This window comes from Euprymna scolopes, chromosome 41, assembly GCF_053919585.1.
Source record: "Euprymna scolopes isolate OS-2025 chromosome 41, ASM5391958v1, whole genome shotgun sequence".
Taxonomy (NCBI): Eukaryota; Metazoa; Mollusca; class Cephalopoda; order Sepiida; family Sepiolidae; genus Euprymna; species Euprymna scolopes.
Window position 1 is genome coordinate 42,481,671 of NC_136522.1, and position 21,500 is coordinate 42,503,170.

General features: G+C 33.4%; 1 protein-coding gene across 1 annotated transcript in view; it reads left to right on the forward strand.

The window, feature by feature from the left end:
* The first annotated feature begins 9,910 nt into the window (after positions 1 to 9,910).
* The window catches only part of LOC145266485 (uncharacterized), a 36,540-nt gene continuing 24,950 nt past the window's right edge, over positions 9,911 to 21,500 (forward strand). The window contains exon 1 of the mRNA XM_080122203.1: positions 9,911 to 10,132. Coding sequence (XP_079978329.1) covers positions 10,093 to 10,132 — 40 coding nt within the window. The 5' untranslated portion in view covers positions 9,911 to 10,092. The remainder of the gene's footprint in view (positions 10,133 to 21,500) is intronic.

Consider the following 21,500-nt stretch of genomic DNA (forward strand, 5'->3'; position numbering starts at 1 on the left):
CTGCTGACATCAAGGAGAAACGTTATTTTATAAAACTCTATGAAAAAACGGATACGTTAAATTTGGAACCCTTTCCTTGCATTCTAATAAAATTCCAAGGAAGTGGCTTTGTGCTAAGTAAGTTTTGTTTCTGATAAATTGTCCCCTTTGATAGACATAGTTTTTATATAAATAGTTTTTGTGACCAGCTGGAAATCTTTGATAATGTTGTTATGATGTAGGTACCCAGGAAATTGTTGGTGTTTTCTGGATTCTTGCCCAATTTTGGATGGAGCTTTTCTACCAGTAGGATAAATCCGTGTTATGAAGTAAATTTTGTAAATGTTTATTCTTAATTTAAAGGCAAGACTTCCGTTCTTTTTCCTCAAGAAGAATACATACATAGCTTCTTTCTCGTCACCAGCTCGAATTGATTTAGTCCTGTGAAATGAGTTGGGGTGGAGTGGGGTGTATGTGTGTGTGCAGTTGTCTGTTTTTGTAAATGTAATTTGGAGGCAGGTGTTGGGTTAATGTTTGCAAACTGAAGGCAGCTGTGCTACGGTTCTGAGCGTGGGAATTGGTGTGGGTATAGGATTTGGTGATGACAAGAATTATGTATGCTTCATCGGGGATTGGATATTCATTTCCATTTTTTACTCCTCTTTTTCTCTTTTTTATTTTCTTCTCGGGAGAGCGGCAGGCTTATGTGATCCTCCTCTAACAACAACAACAACAGCAGCACCAACTGCAGAAGCAACAGCAGCAGTAATAACATAATGTCCTCACACAGCGAGGAAGCCAGAGCCTACAAGAAGGAGGCTCTGGCTTCCTTGACAGATTATTTTTTTGTTTCCATTTTGTCTGCTGTTGGTTTTGCAATGTGAGGACATTGTGTTGTTTTTGCTGCCGTTACTTCTGCAATAATTATTGTTGTTAAGCATCGTTCCTGGTGATGGTTTTTGTTGACATTTGTTTCCCCGATATCTTTCTATTAAGGATTTTTTCTATAAGGAGATCAGATAATTACGGACCATGTGAACATTGATGACGTCCTTTCTCTAGCATGTTAGACTGCATTGCTAACCACTGGGCTATCGTCGCATCCCTGCTGCTACATAGATTGTGCAAGTATTAGAGTGTGGTATATTTCCACATTCTGCTCATCACTGTCCTTCATTCGTTCTCTGCTCTTCTAAAAAATTCCATTGACTTTCGCACTGATATTGAAGTAGCATTTGACAGTGAAGCTAGCCACGGACTAGGTGCTAATTGTGCTGTGAACAATCATTTTGGCTAAATGCAATTCTTTCCTTTGCTTCTGAGAAAACCAGCAATGCAGGCAATGACCTTCTACAATGATGTCATATACCATCCTGAAATTGTGCTGAAGCTCTGCAGCCTCATGGCTAGTGCATAGTCGGCCATGTGTATTCTGCTCTTGGACCTTACCGGGTCCACTTGCTCCATATCCTCAATCTGCCTCATGTACAATCCAAGAAAATATGCGTACAGCTAAACTGGGGTGTTGCAAATGTAGATCTGGATTCTGCCTTGACTTAGTATTCAAGCTATAGCAATATCTTCCCACTCCTCATTTCTTTCAAGTAGACTCAATTAACGCATTCCTTTGAGAACAGTAAGATGTCACATGGCAAAGCTCCTTTGGTAGATATGGGTTGTCTGAATGTTTAGCTTCTTCAAGAGCTCTGCATGACTTCTATTTGGAGTACTAAGAAGCAAATTTTCTATGTGCCAGTTTATGAGGCATAACACGAATCTCTTCCTCACAGAAACCAGACAAAGGTTGCAGTTCATTCCCTTCCATTCACTGCTTACACTTTCTTAAATACACTTCTTTATAGTCTGATGGGACATCTTCTTTTCATTGTTCTACTTCCAAGCAGACACCCTCATTGCTGCTACTATAACCTTTCTCTGGTCCATGATAATGGAGCGGGATGTTACCTGGATCCTGAAAGCTGACGAACCCAGAAAGGGTTTGAAGTGGAGAGGATCGCAAGATTAGGTAATACTGCTTTTTTTTCTGCATCCTCAGTAGAGTGGGGCTTTGCTTGTTGGTGACAGCAGCATACTTCTGTGTTGGAGGGAATGTAAGAGTCTCTGTCATACCATTGGGTTATACTTCTGCTCTTCGTACACTGTTAAAATCACAATCATTCTAGGCCTTTTTGAATAACACTCATGCAGCTATAATCGTGACTCCTGCTCTGATGAATCCCGAAATGATTATACACTAGTGTCTGTAAGTATTAAAAAAATAATTATAGTAATAATTATGAGTGCCCCTCTAAGAACTGGGTTCTTATTGTTGAGCACTTTATGTTGAAATAAAATAACTCGGTCACTTAAGCCCATGTGCTCAGATCGCGATGTTAAAATTACATGATCAATCTCGGCCTTCTTGAACAATATTTATGCTTTTATATACATGTTAATTTTAACTATATTCTTGCCGTGGTTCACGTTAAATGAGCGGTTTGCTCCCTGTTAATTGAGTCAGAGATGGCTTCATGGTCAGCTTCGAATCCCATGACAGGCAATAATCGTTACCTGCTACACTGATGATTTCCACTAGTATCTGTTAATATTAAAAATAATTATAGTAATAATTATTAGTGGCCTGGCAGGGTCACAGGGGAAACAACAAAGTAAAAAAAAAAAAACTAAATAAAATTCATCCCAAAGCAGCTAAACTGAAGCTAGCCTACCAGGACACTATATATACAAATGTAGGCAAATTTGGGCATATTTTATTGGTTTAAAAACATTTTGTTTTTTTACCAATTGTCATAAAATTTAAAGCATAGAATAGTATTATAATCTCCAACAAGTCTGCAAATTTCCATGTAGCTTCGTCCTATAGAACCAAAGATATTTCAATATTCAATTTGGCTACTAATGTAGATATAGCCATATATATATATATATATATATATATATGTATATATATATATATATATATATATATATATATATATAAAACTTGTGTATCGCTTTATTAAAAGTCAATATTTTTTAATTATGAAATTGTTCTGAAACACAGAGGAGTGAAATTTGGTATACTGGAAGAGCATAACAAGGTGCTTTATTTCTCTGATTTTTGTGGAATTTGAACAAATATTTTGAAAGTTATGCTGTCATCATGTTGGCACACCGGTTCTCACCATATCACCGAAGTTAAGCAATATAGGACCTGGCCAGTACCAGATGGGTGACCATTTGGGAAGGCGAGGTGCTGTATGTACGGCGAGGTAAAATACCAGGTCGAGAAACTGGTGCGATCTATCCTTCTCTCGAGGGTAGATGGGGCTCTCTCAAGCCATAGTAGACAACCTATCCAGTGATGGCGTCACGCTAAAAAATACTCTTGATAGCCCTGGCGAAGCATCAAGTATTCAGCTACCGACAAGATTTGATGGTTGTTGGTTGGTTGCTTTTGTTTTACGGCATATCAACCCTTTTCAGGTTATTTAATACCGAATCCAGTGATTTTGAAGAAAAATTTTTAATAGAATATATTTTTTTTTCAAGTCGGTTTCTATTTAACCCATAGTTGGGACCCTAACAGGTACTACCACTCCGGGTCAGAGTGGACCTGGGAGCAATAGTAATTAAAGGGTGGCTCCACACTCCCCAAAGCCCGTAAGCTGGGGCCTCACCATGGGATATAGCTTAAGGTCATATCCAGGACTGACAAGATTTGAATTACACTACAAAACTTGTGTAGTGAGTTCAATTTCGGCGGCGGCTGTGCTGGATGGATGGATTGATGCCCAGCTGCTTGATAAGTTGATGGCGAATTTTTCTAACATCACGAGCAGAAACTGACGTTTTATTTTTGTGTTTTTGTCCTTCCTTGGTTTGATGTTTAGATTTTCAACGAATGAAGACAATGTTCTTTGATCTCTTCCAAGCTCCTTTGCTAGATCTATGAGAGATAAAACTTCTGCAAGGCCTGCAATAACACGTTCCCTTTCACTAGCTGTCAATCGACCTTTTCAAGACATTTTGAAAGACTTGCAATAAAGTGATACACATTTAAAATTACCAGAAAATAGAAAAAAATTGCATAACTTTCAAAATATTTGTTCAAATTCCATAAAAATCAGGGAAATAAAGCACCTTGTAATGCTCTTCTAGTGTACCAAATTTCACCAAATTTCTGCGTTTCATAGGAATTTAAAAATTAAAAAAATATTGACCTGCAATAAAGCAATATACAGGGTTTATATGCAGTACTGACAAAAAGGAAGTCCGCACTTGTTATTTTTTCAAAAACCACAAATTTAAGTTAAATTGAATAGAACTGTTTAAACGACCTATACCTTATTTGATTTGCATTTTAATCCTCTATAATTTTACGTGTTCCTATTTGACTTTTAATTGTTCTAGTGTTCAAGTCAATTTAAAAAATTGAGAAGGCAAAAAAAAAAAAACCCAAAAGAAAATCCGCACAATGGAAAATTGTTATTTAAATGTAACTTTATAACATTAATGCAACACAAATACAATAGGAACACAATGAACTAGTTATCGTTTAGTAGCATAGTCCTTCTTCAATTTGACAGCCTGCAAATTTTGAGGCATTGTCTTGAATTAGTCTGCGACAATATTCCAATGAAAGGGTATCCCCCCACACACTTTTCTTTAATTTTTGTCCAAAGTTCTTCCAAATTTGAAATTTTATCATTGTGTAACTGTTGCTTGTTGTAATGCCATACGTTTTCAATAGGATTAAAGTCTGGAGATTATGCAAACCAATCCAAACACGAAATATCTTCAAGAAACCTTTTGACATTGCCAGCTGTGTGAATAGGAGATTATCCTTCATGAAGATGAGATTATCATTCAAGTCTCGGCCAAAGTAGGGTAGAAAATGCTCAGTCAACATATTAATGTACTTGGTCGAATTTATTCGACCTTGCAAGCGACCTATAGGCTCTGGACCATTGGCACTAATAATACCCTACACCAAAACTGAACCTCCCCCCACCTTACAGCATTGAAACTGTTCACCTCGGATTAAATTCTTCGTCTTTCCTTTGATGGACATACTGCCTACCATCACTGCCTAGCCTATTGAACTTGCTTTTGTCGCTAAAAATCACTTTTGACCAATATAAAGAGTCAAGATCTTCATTGCATCTAATGAAGTCCAAATGGTGCTATCTGTTCTTTATAGAAATCATTGGCTTGCGTCTTGGAACACGCCTTTGCAAATTAAATTCCTTCAATCTGTTCTGAAAGAAAGCAGTTTTTAACAAAATTACTCTGTTGTTGGATTTGGGGAGCTGTGTCAAATCTGTTTCTTAGACTGCGGACATTGACAGCATTGTCTTCCCTGTAAGAAGTAACTCAAGGATGACCAGATTTAGGGGCATCACAAACATTGCTGGTGTTTTGGTGCTTTTGCACAGTCATTTGTACCGTTTTTTCATCACATTTCAATCTGCAGCCGTTTTCTCGATTGGCTAAACCAGAATAGTGGAGATTAATGAGCTCCTGATGATCACTAAGAGAAAGTCGAGGTATATGGACTAAATGCTACGTTGTATAACCTAGAAGCAACAACAATTACGATTAGAGATGCTAAAAGATGGATATTTTAAACTTGTTTTAAGCTCATTTGTTGCTGAAGAGTTTATTTTTGCTTTCCTGATTTAAAGTTAGTTAATTTTTTTTTAAATTGACGTGAACACTAGGATGCTTTAATTAAAAGTCATATAGGAACAGGTAAAATTATAGAGGAATAAAAAGACGAATCAAATGAAATATAGGTTGTTTAAACAGTTACATTCAATTCAGCTTAAATTTGCATTTTTTGAAAAAATGACAAGTGGGAACTTTCTTTTTGGCGGCAGTGTATATATATATATATATATATATATATATATATATATATATATATATATATATATATATATATATACACCACCTTTTTTTGGCAATTTTGTAAGTTCCAAATCTCAGCGACTATTGATCAGAATTTAACAAATGAAGGCTCGTTGGAAAATAATGACCTGCATTGTGTAGTGGGCTATATGACATCTGCCCATGAGGTCGCACATTAAGGGGATCTTCTATCATTCAGAGCCTATTTTGGCACTTTTACAGCCATAAAATGTTTCGGCAAAGTTGCACTATATTTCCACTCTCAAAAAATCTTTTAAAATTACCACTATTAAAGGTTTTCAAGGGTGCGGAAAACGAAAACGTTTAAAATTCCAGGAAACAAGTAGTTTCCAAGATATTAAGAAACTATAGTTATAAAAGTGGGGGTCACTTTTTAATATTAATTTAAAGTAAAATACGAACCCACTTTTTGGCCACCTTCTTTGGAGGGCGTTTTTTTTAGCCGTTGTGTTTATTGTGGCATGGTAGACCAACACAAAACTTACCTTAAAAACAGGAATTAAGCAAAAATATTGCTTAATACCCTGAAAAATACTTATTTGCAGAAAATTTAAATGCGATATTCGTTTTTAGCACACTGGAAAACCACTAGAAAACAAGTGCCAGACCTTGCCCTCACGCAAAAGTACAAATAATTATGAATACTTCAACAGATACTCTTGTTTATTAACAATTAACAGAAACAGCATTCGATTGAACTTCCTAGTTTAAAAAAACGTTTTCAGTAATTCGGTCTCTACGTTTTGTATGAATCTGTTTGTCTGTACTATTCAGAATCCGTTTCTTAGTAGTAGATTATGTGTCCATTACAACAAAATAAAAAAAAAGATATAAATTGTTAGACTAGATCAGTCCTTGTAGTATTCGCATTCATTGGCCCGTGTTTCCTTCATCCAGTCTTTGCTACTCGGCCGAAACATTACAGCGTTAGTCACTAATCAGTTTGTATGTTGTGTAGGTAAGAGATATGTGAGACGAACCAACCTGAAACAGACACCAACTTGCATGAGCTACTTCCGTTTGGTTTACTTATTTTTCTTCCATTTATATTTCTTTCTCTTGCTCTAAAGGGAATGGACTTCCAAAAAATTTCTCAACACAAATGCAGCAAGTGATCTTGAAAAAAAAAAAGTAAAATAAAGTTAAACAATTCTAATATATGCACTCACGCGATAAAAATTCAGATTTCTTATTGCCGAGGTATTTGTGCGCCTAATTTTTGAAGATAACGACAATTAGAATCGAAACAGAAGAAACAGGACTTGTGTCAAGCTGAAAACAATGATACTCTGTCTACAATTTAAGCCAAACCTAAACAGGTAAACACAGACAAAACTAAACTTTGAAAATCACTAACGTTTGTGAAAATTTTATTTTTTTATTTTTGAAAATCACTTATATTTCTAACGTTTGTGAAAATTTTATTTTTTTATTTTTGAAAATCACTTATATTTCTAACGTTTGTGAAAATTTTATTTTTTTATTTTTGAAAATCACTTATATTTCTAACGTTTGTGAAAATTTTATTTTTTTATTTTTGAAAATCACTTATATTTCTAACGTTTGTGAGAATTTTATTTTTTTATTTTTGAAAATCACTTATATTTCTAACGTTTGTGAAAATTTTATTTTTTTATTTTTGAAAATCACTTATATTTCTAACGCTTGTGAAAATTTTATTTTTTTATTTTTGAAAATCACTTATATTTCTAACGTTTGTGAAAATTTTATTTTTTTATTTTTGAAAATCACTTATATTTCTAACGCTTGTGAAAATTTTATTTTTTTATTTTTGAAAATCACTTATATTTCTAACGCTTGTGAAAATTTTATTTTTTTATTTTTGAAAATCACTTATATTTCTAACGTTTGTGAAAATTTTATTTTTTTATTTTTGAAAATCACTTATATTTCTAACGCTTGTGAAAATTTTATTTTTTTATTTTTGAAAATCACTTATATTTCTAACGCTTGTGAAAATTTTATTTTTTTATTTTTGAAAATCACTTATATTTCTAACGCTTGTGAAAATTTTATTTTTTTATTTTTGAAAATCACTTATATTTCTAACCTTTGTGAAAATTTTATTTTTTTATTTTTGAAAATCACTTATATTTCTAACGCTTGTGAAAATTTTATTTTTTTATTTTTGAAAATCACTTATATTTCTAACGCTTGTGAAAATTTTATTTTTTTATTTTGAAAATCACTTATATTTCTAACGCTTGTGAAAATTTTATTTTTTTATTTTTGAAAATCACTTATATTTCTAACGTTTGTGAAAATTTTATTTTTTTATTTTTGAAAATCACTTATATTTCTTACGCTTGTGAAAATTTTATTTTTTTATTTTTGAAAATCACTTATATTTCTAACGTTTGTGAAAATTTTATTTTTTTATTTTTGAAAATCACTTATATTTCTAACGTTTGTGAAAATTTTATTTTTTTATTTTTGAAAATCACTTATATTTCTAACGTTTGTGAAAATTTTATTTTTTATTTTTGAAAATCACTTATATTTCTAACGCTTGTGAAAATTTTATTTTTTTATTTTTGAAAATCACTTATATTTCTAACGCTTGTGAAAATTTTATTTTAGAAAATTTAAGATTTCTTTTGTTCATAGAAGAAATTCTAAAGGAAAATTTACTCCAAATATCTTGAACGGCTTTCTATAAATTTGTAAATAAAAGCTGAATCTTTGTTTTATAGTAAGCAGTAGACTTTAGAATGAATATTCTGTTGTCGGCTATTGGCTCAAAGAAACTGCTCATTAAAACGTTTGTTCAATTAACGTAAAAGCAACATTCTATGCTGCTGCTGATATCAACAGACCGTCGGGTTAGGATCATTTTGCCATTAAATTTTAAGTATGATTTCCTTCAAAACATTTTTAACGTGACTTCCTCAATTATAGTTTTTTTTAATTACATTAATGTCCTTAGTAGAGGATGGTTTAGTTGCGGGATCGAAAATAATCTTGGCACAAAAAACCCAATAAAAATGGTTTTAGAGGTTTAAATATTATTGCTGAGTCTTTTTTTAGGCACAATTGTTGGTAATAAGACATCTGAATTTTTATTGCGTGAGTGCATATACTAGAATTGTTTTTTTTTAAAATTTTTTTCAAGATCACTTGCTCCATTTGTGTTAACTTTGGAGAAACATTACTTTTCGTTGCTACATTGGTTTGGTTAGAAGAGCTCGCACATCGCAGAGGAAAGCCTTCCGCTCTTGTTTTCGTGTTCTCCTCAAAAGACAGTTTACCGCATAGGTGTGGAAGGTGTGATAATTATGACTCTGACTAGTTTAAAGACACGGCATTAGTTAAGGATAGAATGTTTCTATTTATATTATATTCAGCCACCTGTATTTCCATTGGTCGAGACCTTAGGTAAGACAAAATGTCTACTTATATAAAGTTTAGTGTATGTATATATTTAACTATTTGTATATTCAGAATGTACTATTAAATAATTAACCGTTTGTTATGAATTGTGAAACGTAGCTGCTATGCGTAAGTGCACTAAATGTGGGTTATGTTTAGTTTAATTGATACTAAGAGGTTAAAGGAGGCGAGCAATTTTCTAGGGTGATAGATAGAGTTTACTGTCTTTGCGGCAGACTGACCAGCATCCTATGTACTGATTTCACTTCATATTAAAGGCATAAAATGGGAATGATTAATAAATGCAACGGCCAGAATTGAACTCTCGACTTTTATTTATCATTAATCAACGGTATAAGATAAAAGGCTCTTTGTGTGGCTATCAGAATTACAGAATTACTATTGATTAATTCTGTTAAGTGGGTTACTGATATGTTAACAATTGAACTAAAATCACTAGAGCATTGCAAATGGTTTTTATTTAAACCAACATACGCAAATATCAATTGTATTGAACTAATCAAGTTTCTCAAATGAAAATATGGTTTGAAGTAATTATATCTGAGTTAGTATCGATCTGTTTACCATGGATGCGTAATGATCGATCAAGAGAAGTAGTCAAATTGCAACCTCACAAGTAAATGCAAGAATAAAATTGATCAATACTAAAACAGACGTTCAACATCCAATGGAGAAATAGTAGAAACAGTACATACTAGATACAATCAGAATTCATTCGACGGTTTATTATTGCTTAAGAAGACAGTTATCATTAGGAAGATAACTACAATGAAACGGATCGGATTATTTCTGCTTTTAATAACTATCGGTAAGTATAAATAATACCGTTTTGCAATCCAAAGTTGATACTTTATTTTTTAAGCCTTATTAGCTTCAGGGTTGATTTTATTTATCAAACCTGACTTCAGGTGCGCTTGGGGGGGGGGGAAATCAGGGTTTTCAGAATGCACGAATTCTCTTGATATTTTGAAGTCAGTGATCTTATATTTATGTTTTAATCATTTATTGTTTATTATCGCCGTTTATTACTTATTTGTTTCTTGCGCCTTTTCGATAGTTTCCCCTTTGAGCGTTCTCCGCAATTCAACACATAAACAATCATTACGCAGATGTTTTCACTATTAAAACAAAATCAACATCAACTGTTAGCTATTTCATCCAACGACTCCTGAACATATTCACTTAAGTTATGTTTTATCATTATTTGTGAATTCACCCGAGTCTGTCTTAAAATAGTTCTTCTTTTACTGTTTCATTTCACCCCAAACAAGGCACAGTGTCATTTAGATGTAATGGACTACTAATTTGGGACAAAAATTTGGAGGTATACTATGTGAGGAGTGAAGCAGCAAGATATCTGTTCAGATTACACTTAAATTTCTGCATGTCAGTACAGTCTGGGAAACAGGGACCAAGGATGTAATTCCAAAGTCCAGCAGTTCAAGGGAAGAAACTATTCGAGTACAAGACATTCCGACATCTAAGGATCTGTAGAGTGTAGGCTAGGATTTTGCTGCCTGTTGAGTTACTGGGGGTATTTATGTAGAGAGGGTACAAGGGTTTGGAATTCGTTGGAGCACTTTCAATTAAAATACTTGTAAAACAGGCACAGTGATGCAGCATTTCATCAATAGGACAGAGGTTGGAGTTTGGTCAACAGTGCATGGCCTATTAGGCTGGTTACTTTTTTCTGAATCCTATCTAGATGCGATAGCCCAAATGTGGCAACAATACACCATGCATGGGCGAATGGTGTCCTTGTATAGGATACTTTTAAACATAATTACCTTTTAAATGTAATTAACTTTCTAGCACAGTAGAGAGAACACACCTTCGCAGCAGCCGTGGAAATACCCTCAATGTATTTGTTCCAATTCATCTTCCCTGTGAACGTTAAGTCGAAGAGTTTGAATGAAGAGGTTACAAACAGTGTATTATTGACTATGGCTATATAGTTGGTTGAAAAGGTTTCTTGTAATTATTGAATGACTGATTTGGCAATGTTTCAAAAAACGTCTATGCTTTATTACCAAACGATTTAATCAGTTAACTGATATAGTTTTTGAAATTTCATTTAGCCATGCATTTTAATATGATTTTTTTAATGTAACCCATCGGGTTTAGAAGTCTTAAACACAAACTATATGTTGATAATTATCTGATCGTGAAAACGCATTAGACTTTTCATATAAGCTTTCAATTTTGTGTCTAATGATAACAGCTAATGCATGCTGTAAAAGAGAATTTAAGAAAAATAGGAATATTAACTAATTTATTTTTGCTAAGAGAGCAACATATTTTGAACCAATTTGTTTGATCAGATGAACAATAGCATAGCACATTTTAAAGTTGTAATAAAATGGATTCGGAAAAATGATAATAGAGGAATTACAAAAGCATTTTTAGGAAACATCAGCTGAAGTATATACTATATAAATACATAAGTTAATGGACCCTTTCTCGAATTCACCTTCACAGTAAACTTATAGATAGCCTTCTCAAAGTATTTGAAAACATAATACCAAGATTAATTAATTTTAAAATTTAGTTTGACATTGGTACACATAGGAATTTAATTTATTTTCTAGAATAATAATTAATTTTTTGTAGTATAATTGTATATTTCAATAGAATTAAATAAATATTGTGTTTCTTTTAATAAAATATATAAAATTATTAATAGGAAGTATAATAATTATGTTTTTAATATGCGGTATATCAAAATACTAATCACAAATAATTAGAAAGAATTTTATCGTGATTTTTGTGAAATGAAGTCGTATTATGTATATTATTTTCATAAAAGTCATTCAAAATTATAGCAAAACTTTATTAAAATTCGCTAAGTTTTAATGGAATTCCATCATTAAGTCATGTTAAATACCTAAATTAATAGAATTACACAAATATTTGGATTAATTTTTAGATTACGACGTTGTTAGAAGAGAATCATACTTTTTCTACATCCGTCAGAGAAATATTGCAACATATTGGAGAATGGTTGGGTAAGTGAGAGGTGAAAAGTGAAATATTAACCTAAAACAAAAGAGATTTTTGGTTTATTCAGTTACGGTACTATACTACGGCAAATTAGAGCAGATTGAAACATATTTTGCTATGTATTTAAATGCCATAGCTGCTCTATATGTTAACATGTATATTTGCTAATAGTAGATAAGAAAAACGTTTTCGAGAAATAAACCTCTACTAATGCACATTCATAACAACAGCAAAAACATTACTACTACTACTACTACTACTACTACTACTACTACCACTACCACTACTACTACTACTGTTACAAGAAAAAGTTCCCCTTTTCTTGTAAGTAAGAAAAACATTAGATAAGTGAAAATGAGATTAGGATAGACCGAGATTCGAACATTGTAAGCAAGGTTCAGAAATAGAATTTCGCATTGTTCAATTTCATATAAAATAGTTAAGATATGTTTGTTTGCAAAAGGAACTTAATTATTCAACTCTTTTATGAAAATTGAATTAAAATAAGGTCAGCTACAGAAGGACGAATAATAGCAATTTAAAAACATATTGAAAAATAGGTTAGTGAGAATTCTTTGTCTGCAGAAGTGTGTTGGGAACATGTGCCGAACCACGCATGTTTAAGCCACGCAAGACAATCACGTGTGGAACCATACATATGACGTCATAGCAGAAAGGGAATTTCTCAATATAGGAGCTAGTTTTAATCAGATCGGGAGAGATCAAGATCGGAGGCAGTCGAGTCCGGATTGAAGTCAGCACAGATATGAGAATAAAGAAGTAATCATCATGTTTCTGTAAAACTGTGTCGCGTCGTCTTTCTACAGTAAAAGGTAATGTGTAATCAACTTATATGAACTTTGTCTCAACTCACTTTAATGAACTTTGTATAATCCATCCCAAGTAATGTATCCCTCTATCAGAAGTAATGATCCTCCCCTTCTGTCTTATAAGAACTGATCACTCTCTTTCAGCCAGTCTAATATATGTTATAAGAAACACTATAGAACTCTATAAATGTCTTCTCTCCCTCATCACCATCGTATATATGTACTCGTCATATTAAAAACCCCTACTGCACAACATAAACAACGATTTTGTTACCGTGACAACTTGTATTCAAAATGAATAAATTAAAAAAATGAGAACTTCGTGTTACCACGGAAACACAACGTAAGGGTCCATTGAAAAAAAAAAACAAAAACAAAGGAAAAATGCTAGCCGAAAAAAAATAATTAAGAAGAAAAAAAGAAGAAACGCACACACACATACACACAGTGTCAAAGAAAAAAAAAGCTAGGCGAAATACAGACATACACACAATAAAAAAAGTATACATTCTCACAAAAAAAAGATGTCGATGTACCGCAAAGAAAAAATAACAATAAAAGTCCAAATTAAAATTAAATGATTGAAAAAAGAAATCACACACACAAGTAAAAAGTTAAGAAAAAAAACTTGTTTTAATATGTGACTTTTCAGTGTGTAATAACAGGTCATAACAGGTGACTGTTCATTTTGGAAAATATTTTATAAGAATAAAAACAAAATACACACTGAATTGTACATACAGGTCAATGGGTACATTAGCATAGAAATCAATTGAAATAGATCGACATTCAGTTTGTAGACTGAATTGGGTGAAATACACACATGCACACAGAGAATGTGAAAAAAATGCAGTTTTATATACACAGTGTAAAGAAAAGAAATCGGTGTCATTAATTTTATTATTTGAAAATGTGGGTCAGAGCGGAATTGTCTAAAGGTCATCTGTCAATAAACATTTTGTAACATGTATCAAACTGGAATGTACTTTTAATATCGTGTTTGTTATTGTTGAGAACGAAATACTTTTATTGGCAAAACAAAGATTCAGAGAAATAATAGCATTTTTCTGAGTATAGTGAACTTTTCAGCTTTTCATGTGCGTTTTGTTTTTGGAAAAAAAGAAATGGACAATTTTATTGACAAACTTTGTTACAGAAAAAACATTTTTCTTGAAAAAGTTATAATTGTAAGTTTTGTGTAAATCATAGTTAAATGTATTAATGTATTGTTTGAAAATGTTTTTATGATGTTGAACAAATATTGTAAATTAGCTTAAATGTATGTACAATATTATGGTATTTTAACGTCAGGAATTCAAAGTTATAATTAGATAGATATATTAAAATGGAAAGAAACAAGTCATAAGAAAATAAAATAAAACGTTAATTGAGACAGATGGTTGGCCTAGAAATAAGTTAGAATTTTAGAGAGGGACAAAATAGAAAATTACGTATACTGGTATTTTGAGAGTGTTTTCAGGTGTGATAAGCCAAAAGAAAGATAACTTTCTTTTTTATAATTGCTTTTCGTTATTTCTTTTTTTAAATGTCCATAAACATTTTTTGCAAGATGTGTAGCTTGCCAGGTAAGCATTAGAAATGCCCTGTTGGAAAAATAATGGATCCTGTGAAATTGGATGCTTTATAAGCACCCAATTTCACAGGATCCAGGCTGCAAATTATGGCACAAAGCAGAGTGATAAGTCTTGGCTCAATAAATTAAAACCGCAGTCGGTGAAGGATACGAGAATTCCTTAGGGTACCAAAAGGACTATAAGAGTCAGTACCACAGGCAAATCACATATAGCATTATGAAGTGAAAAAAAGTAAAATATACCGTAAGTACATAGGAAGATATAACCTTATATTGTTTTTAGAGATGCATGAATGCGGGATATCTCTGCTGGATCTTGGATGCTCTGATGAAAAAAAAAAAAAAAGAAAAATCACAGAAATCGGGCCATAGTTAGAATTTAGTGCGCAAATAGGAATTTTTGCGCAAGGAATTGGGGTTATTTAGTTAAGGGTGATATTTTTTAAGTCTTTATCAAGTTCCAAGAGTCCTAGCGAGGAAATCCACATGAATCAGTGTGATGAAAAGGTATATCTTAATAATTGGAAGTCAACCACAAAGATTTAAGTAAATGAGCTTTAAGTATGTCCCAAAAAGATAAGATAGTTACAAAATGAAACAAAGCCATAATTAGTAGAGCACTCAGGCGAAAGAAACTACCAGAACACTTTTGGACGAAAGAAGTCGTCGATTTCGAGGTAAAATGAGACCTTGGGTTTACGGCATAGGGTGGCTGGATGAAGCAGCTGACGTGAATCATAGGAGGTATACCCTTCACTCAAAAAGTAAATGCCAGGAAGATCAGAGAGAATCTGATCTAAAAAAAAGGTTCAGAAGTAGAATTTCGTATTGTTCAATTTCATATAAAATAGTTTAGATATATTTGTTTGCAAAAGGAATTTTATTGTTAAATTCTTTTTATGAAAACTGAATTAAAATAAGGTTAGCTAGAGAAGAACGAACAATAACAATTTAAAAACATATTGAAAAATAAGTTAGGTCGAAAAATAGGTTAGTGAGAATTCTTTGTTTGCAGAAGTGTGTTGAGAACATGTGCCGAGCCACGCATGTTTAAGCCACGTGAGACGATCACGTGTGGAGCCATACATATGACGTCATAGCAGAAAGGGAATTTCTCAATATAGGAGCTAGTTTTAGTCAGATCGGGGGAGACGAAGATTGGAGGCAGTCGAGTCCGGATCGAAGTCAGCACAGTCAGCCAGACAGAGCTGACATGAGGTGGGTCCTTTTAGAAGTGAAGAGCGAACGGTTTAGTCATGTAGATCGACTTTGAATTCCTTGACGTCATCATCATTCAACTGGTCGATACGAGAATAAAGAAGTTATCGTCATGTTTTTGTAACTATCGTCGTCGTGTCGTCATTCAACATTAAATGTAATGTGTAATCTTCTTTAATGAACTTTGTATAACCCATCTTAAGTAATGTGTCCCCTCTCCATCATAAGTAATGACTGTCCCCTTCTGTGTTAAAAGAACTGATCACCCTCTCCTCGCTATATGTGTTAAGAAAAAACACTCCAGAACTGTAATATGTATAAATGTATATCTCCCTCATCATTATTATATATATGTCCACCGTCTCTCTCTCTTCCCCTCATCAATATGAATGTCCCCATCCTATCTCTTACGCGTAAAAAGACCCCATCCCTATGCAATACTACTACTAAAATTCTATGGGACATGCATATATAAACCGATAAACCTATCCAAGCATGAAGACACGGTGGCATAATAGTTAACAAGAAGGAGAAGCCCTGCCAGATCGTAGATTTTGTCGTTCCAGCAGACCACAGAGTAAATATCAAGGAGACAGAAAAGTGGAGGAAATATGCGGAACTGGCTAAAGAGCTCATATGGATATGAAAGATATGATATGAAAAATGAAGACAGTCAAGATAACACCACTAATGGTAGGAGCACCAGGAACAATCCCGAAAAACTTAAAAAAAAGAATCGGAAAGATTGGTATCAAAGTGATAGTGATAGTGAGAAAATAAATGGATAATACTAATGAAAACGGCTGAAATATGAAAGAAAAACCTTGAAAGTGGAGATTAATGCACATGAACTGGACATATAGAAACTGCTACAGATGTAAAACACAGAGAAACCTCACATTGAATCATGAAAACTGAAACTATATAATTGTAAGTTACCCTCCAATATAGAGTCGGCATAAGCTGATGTCACACGAAATAACTGAGGAGGGTCAAGAAGAATGGAAAGTCTGAGGAGAGAATGCACTAACTAGATCTCTTCTGGATGAGTGCGAAGAAGACTGAAACCTTGGAGAGGCTTATTGCCACCCAAATTCTTGTAAAGACCATTGAAATAAATAGTAAACGGCTATTGCAATAATACACACTAATTGAGAAAATCAATGGTAAACGGCTATTGCAATAATGCAAACTAATTTGCAAAGGTTATCAAAAAAGGTACTGCATACTGGAGATCTTGGGGAGACTTGTAACTCAGCTCGAGAGAACACCACAAGTTGTGTTCAAAGAGAATTCTTTGATGATGGCCTGTATTAAAACTCCTAGTGAATAATTATATCCACTTTTTCATTCTGTTTATCAATGTTTTTATATCTATTCAATTTTGTTACTAATTATCTAACAGTCAATTTAACCTATTCCATGTCTGTTTAGATATCGGTTCATATCATTATATTGCAATCAGTACATTCACGTTTATCTAACTATATCAGTTTTTGCCCCGCTCTCTATCTTTCTCCCTCTCTCTCTCTCTGACGCTCTATAGAAAGATACAATATAAAAGTCCAACGACAATATATTCATTATTAAACAACAGAGTTCATTCTAACAACAGTTTTTCAAGTATCCAACCAATGTTTCAAAGATATCTAGAAAATCCAGAGATAATAAGCCATAGGATGAACCAAAACTATCTCCAAACTTTTGGAGAAAGAAAAGAATTTCAGAAGATAGTTGAGCATGCCGTATAGAGGTTGTTAAATATCGAAATCACAAACTTGGTTAAGAATTTTAATTATGTTACTTCCGAATTAGTGGCACAAGATAACTTGTATTTATGTTAAACATTGTAAAATAATGTCAGTGGTTTTATACGTAATGTTATTTATTGTATCTTCAAACATTATTAATTAAAACAAATTGTTTTAGAATGTATTATTTTCGTGTCTGAGGGGAACAGTTATATTTGTTTTAAGGCTGATGAACTAAATCAGGTACATGGTGAGCCTATGGGAAATGGTAGTGGTAATTAAAAAACTGCCATTATTATTATTATTATTATTATTATTATTATTATTATTATTATTATTATTCACATTTTTTGTCTAGCTGTTGGTATTACCGATTTTATACTGAGAGGCAGATAATAACAAAAGAACATCAGCAATTTCTTTCTCAGCCTTCTAGCACTTTCCGCAAGATTCTGGCGGTTTCCTATTAGACAGTCTTTTGAAGTACTCCAACATTGCAATGGGTCCCAATTTTCTTAATGCACTTGTCAAATCCTTTTGTCACACGCCCCATGGCTCCCATCACAATAACAGGTACAACGTTCACTCTCTTCAACTTCCACAATCTTTTTATTTTCCTTTTCAAGTCTTGGTTTTTTCGACTTTTTTCTTTTTCTTCCACCTTCACATCAGCAATTTATAATGCTACATCAATGATTATTGCCTTGTGTTCGTTTTTTTTCCCAAGACTAAATCTGGTCTCCTTGCTTCAATCACATTATCACTTTGGATATTCATATTCCACAATAATTTCCCATTATCACTCTTCACCACCCCTTCTGAAACATGCTACTGCATTTCAACCATCTTTTCTTGCACATATCCCAATGGACCTTTTTCCTATATTGTTATGCTGCCTTTTGTATTCCTTTTGAGCTAACTTCTCACAACTATGGACGAAGAGTTGTACACTCTCACTTTACTGAACACACAGTCGACATACCAGATTTTCAGCCATTTTATCAATGTGAGAATTTATCCTGTTTGCTTGTTCCTTCGCGGCACATTGTAACAATTTGACGTCACATTTTGACAACCATCCCTTGTCCACTGCCTCTAGCAGATCTCTACTGAATTTGTCATTTTATCCTCAATCCACTTGTCTTTCATTTTTGTTCAATTATTGCCTTAAATTTCTTACTTCTTACTAGTTCACTTTCTTGCAATTTTTCAAATGTTTACACATCCTTTATAAGTTTTTACTTGCAGTTAGAGATGTAAACTTTCAGACTATTTTCTTCTTTTATACGTCGTTCTACACCTATTAGTCCTTTTCCACCTCTTGTCTTTATACATATAACCTATCGACATCAGAGTGTGGGTGAAGAGCTCCATTCATTGCCATCGTTTTCCTTGTCTTCCAGTTCATACCTTTCAGCTCATTTTCTTTCCATATCAAAATATAGCTACTGGCCATGTGTTTACTGCGGGCATATTGTTTCTCCCATTCAATCTTGACTTAAGAACACCCGTAGTCTTCTATTGTATTCTTTTCCTATTATTTCCTTTATTTCAGCTTCTTTTATTTTATCTAATTCCACAATTCCTACGTAGATGTATCTTTCTTCTTCAACCTATTTTATCATTTTCCCATTCCAAACTTTTATTCTCTTTTTCAATTTCAAGGCATCACACTTCTTCGTGCCAAATTCTTTACCTATGTCATTACTGAATATTTAGAACAGTCCTTACAAGCATATTAATCTGGTCTTTGTTCTTTGCATACAACTTAAAGTAATCCATAAATAATGAATGGTTTAGCTGGTACCCATTGTCCCCACTGATAACATGCATTTACTTATGAACGACAAGGGTACCATACTCAAAACAAACAATAATGGCGACAAGCTGTTCCCTTGAAAAATCCCTCTCTTTACATGAACTTCCTCAAGATTTTCTCTGTTTCACGTTGACACTTTCCATTATTTCATGCTTCTTTCAGAAAAATCTCACACGTTCGCCACTATTCCAAATATTTTAATATATTCCTTAATCCATGTAGAACCAGATTATATGCTTTGCGATAGTCTAACCATGACATGCATAGATTCGTGAATCTTCTCTTACAATCCCGAAGTATTGTCCTATCAATAAGCAAGTGATCCTTGGCCCCTCTATTACCTCAACTACATCCCTTTTGTGCTTAAGATCTCTTGCTGCTCCAGATATTTGTAAATTTCTTCTGCTAAAAATGCCTGTCAGCAGTTTACACATCAGTGGAAGCAGATGATGGGCCAACAGTTATCAACCGCAGTGTCCTTTGATATATCATTCTGGCAAATCACCGTGTGCGTGCTTTATTCAGGAATTACATCTCCTGCTAACATTCCATCAATTTGAGATGCTATCATTCCATGCAAGGAGGTAAAGTTTTTAACTAATACCTCTGTACACCATTTGGTTCGAGAGTTTTCCAATTTGGCATTTTTTTACATTGCTTACTCACTTTCTCTCTGCTCACTTTCACAACATCTTGAGGTTGCTTTAACTTACTTTGTATTTCATTCCTCAAATCTTCCAGCCGCTAAGCACTTCCATTCTTCTTCTTTTTTTACACTCCAAACTTTGTTTTGTCTTCTGACTTTGGTACTTTATTTGCGTAATTTGATCGTCTATTAAGTCATTCATAGAACTTATTCTGGTCCAAACTAAATAATCTTTTGCTTTCTAAGCTGTTGAGCTCTCTTCACTTTCACATCTTTTGCTAACATTTTTTGTTTGATCTCCTCTAGGACAGTTTCACTTTGTACTTTTCATTCAGTTGCTTGAATTTCTATTTTCCTCGCACCCAATTGTCTTCTCAAACCTCTTTCAATCAAGTTTACAAGTTTTCTTAACTTTTTATGTTATCTTTTTTCCACCTTGGTTCATTTCTATTCTGGCGTCTACCTACTTCCAATCCGAATTTTGTCGCTACCCAACCACTTTTTGTTTATTTTTGCAAATTATTTATTTTTGTGATTGTCTTGAATTTAACATTTCATTGCTTCATTTACATTTATTGCAATTTCAGAGTTTTCCTGTCTAGTTTCTTAAACATGATTTCGTCACTTCTTTTTCTTTCCATCATAATCTCTTCCAGTCTTTCAACGATCCCTGTCACTTCCTCAGTTTCTTCCAGCACTCCCGTCATCAGTTTCCCCGTTATTACTAATTACCTCGTCCTTTGTTTTCTCTCCATTTCCTACCACCTCATCCACATCTCCACTACATTCTCTGTTCTTTCTTCATTTGCACATCTTCATTTGCTGTGCCACCCCCATTATTTTAACTGTTTTTAATGGCTCCAAATTCCAGCTCTGATAACCATAAATTCTTCCGTATTGCTCTTGTCTAATCACACACATGCTGTTCTGTTAATTTAAACATTCTTCGTTCTGTACCCCCTTTGTTTCATTTTTCATCGTAAAGATTGCTCCTGGAGAAACACTCCATAATTATCTTGTTAATCTCTTAACTTTACTTCATTCTAGCAGTTGAAGGTTTATAACGTGGCGTGACGTGAAGTGTGAAGATCTCCCGGAAGAAGATCACGACTATTTTATTTTCAATGAGGTCAGAGGCCATCTGCTGACCTGGGTGAGAGGGTCTTACATTTGGTCGCCGTGACCGAAGATTGACCCTGAGGGTGAGATTAACTTCTTACACTGGTTGCCACGCGAAAGACTGAAAAAAAAGTTAAAAAAAAATAATAACACGTGGAACATATATTTGAAAATAGGACGATCGCGGAAAACGAAAAAA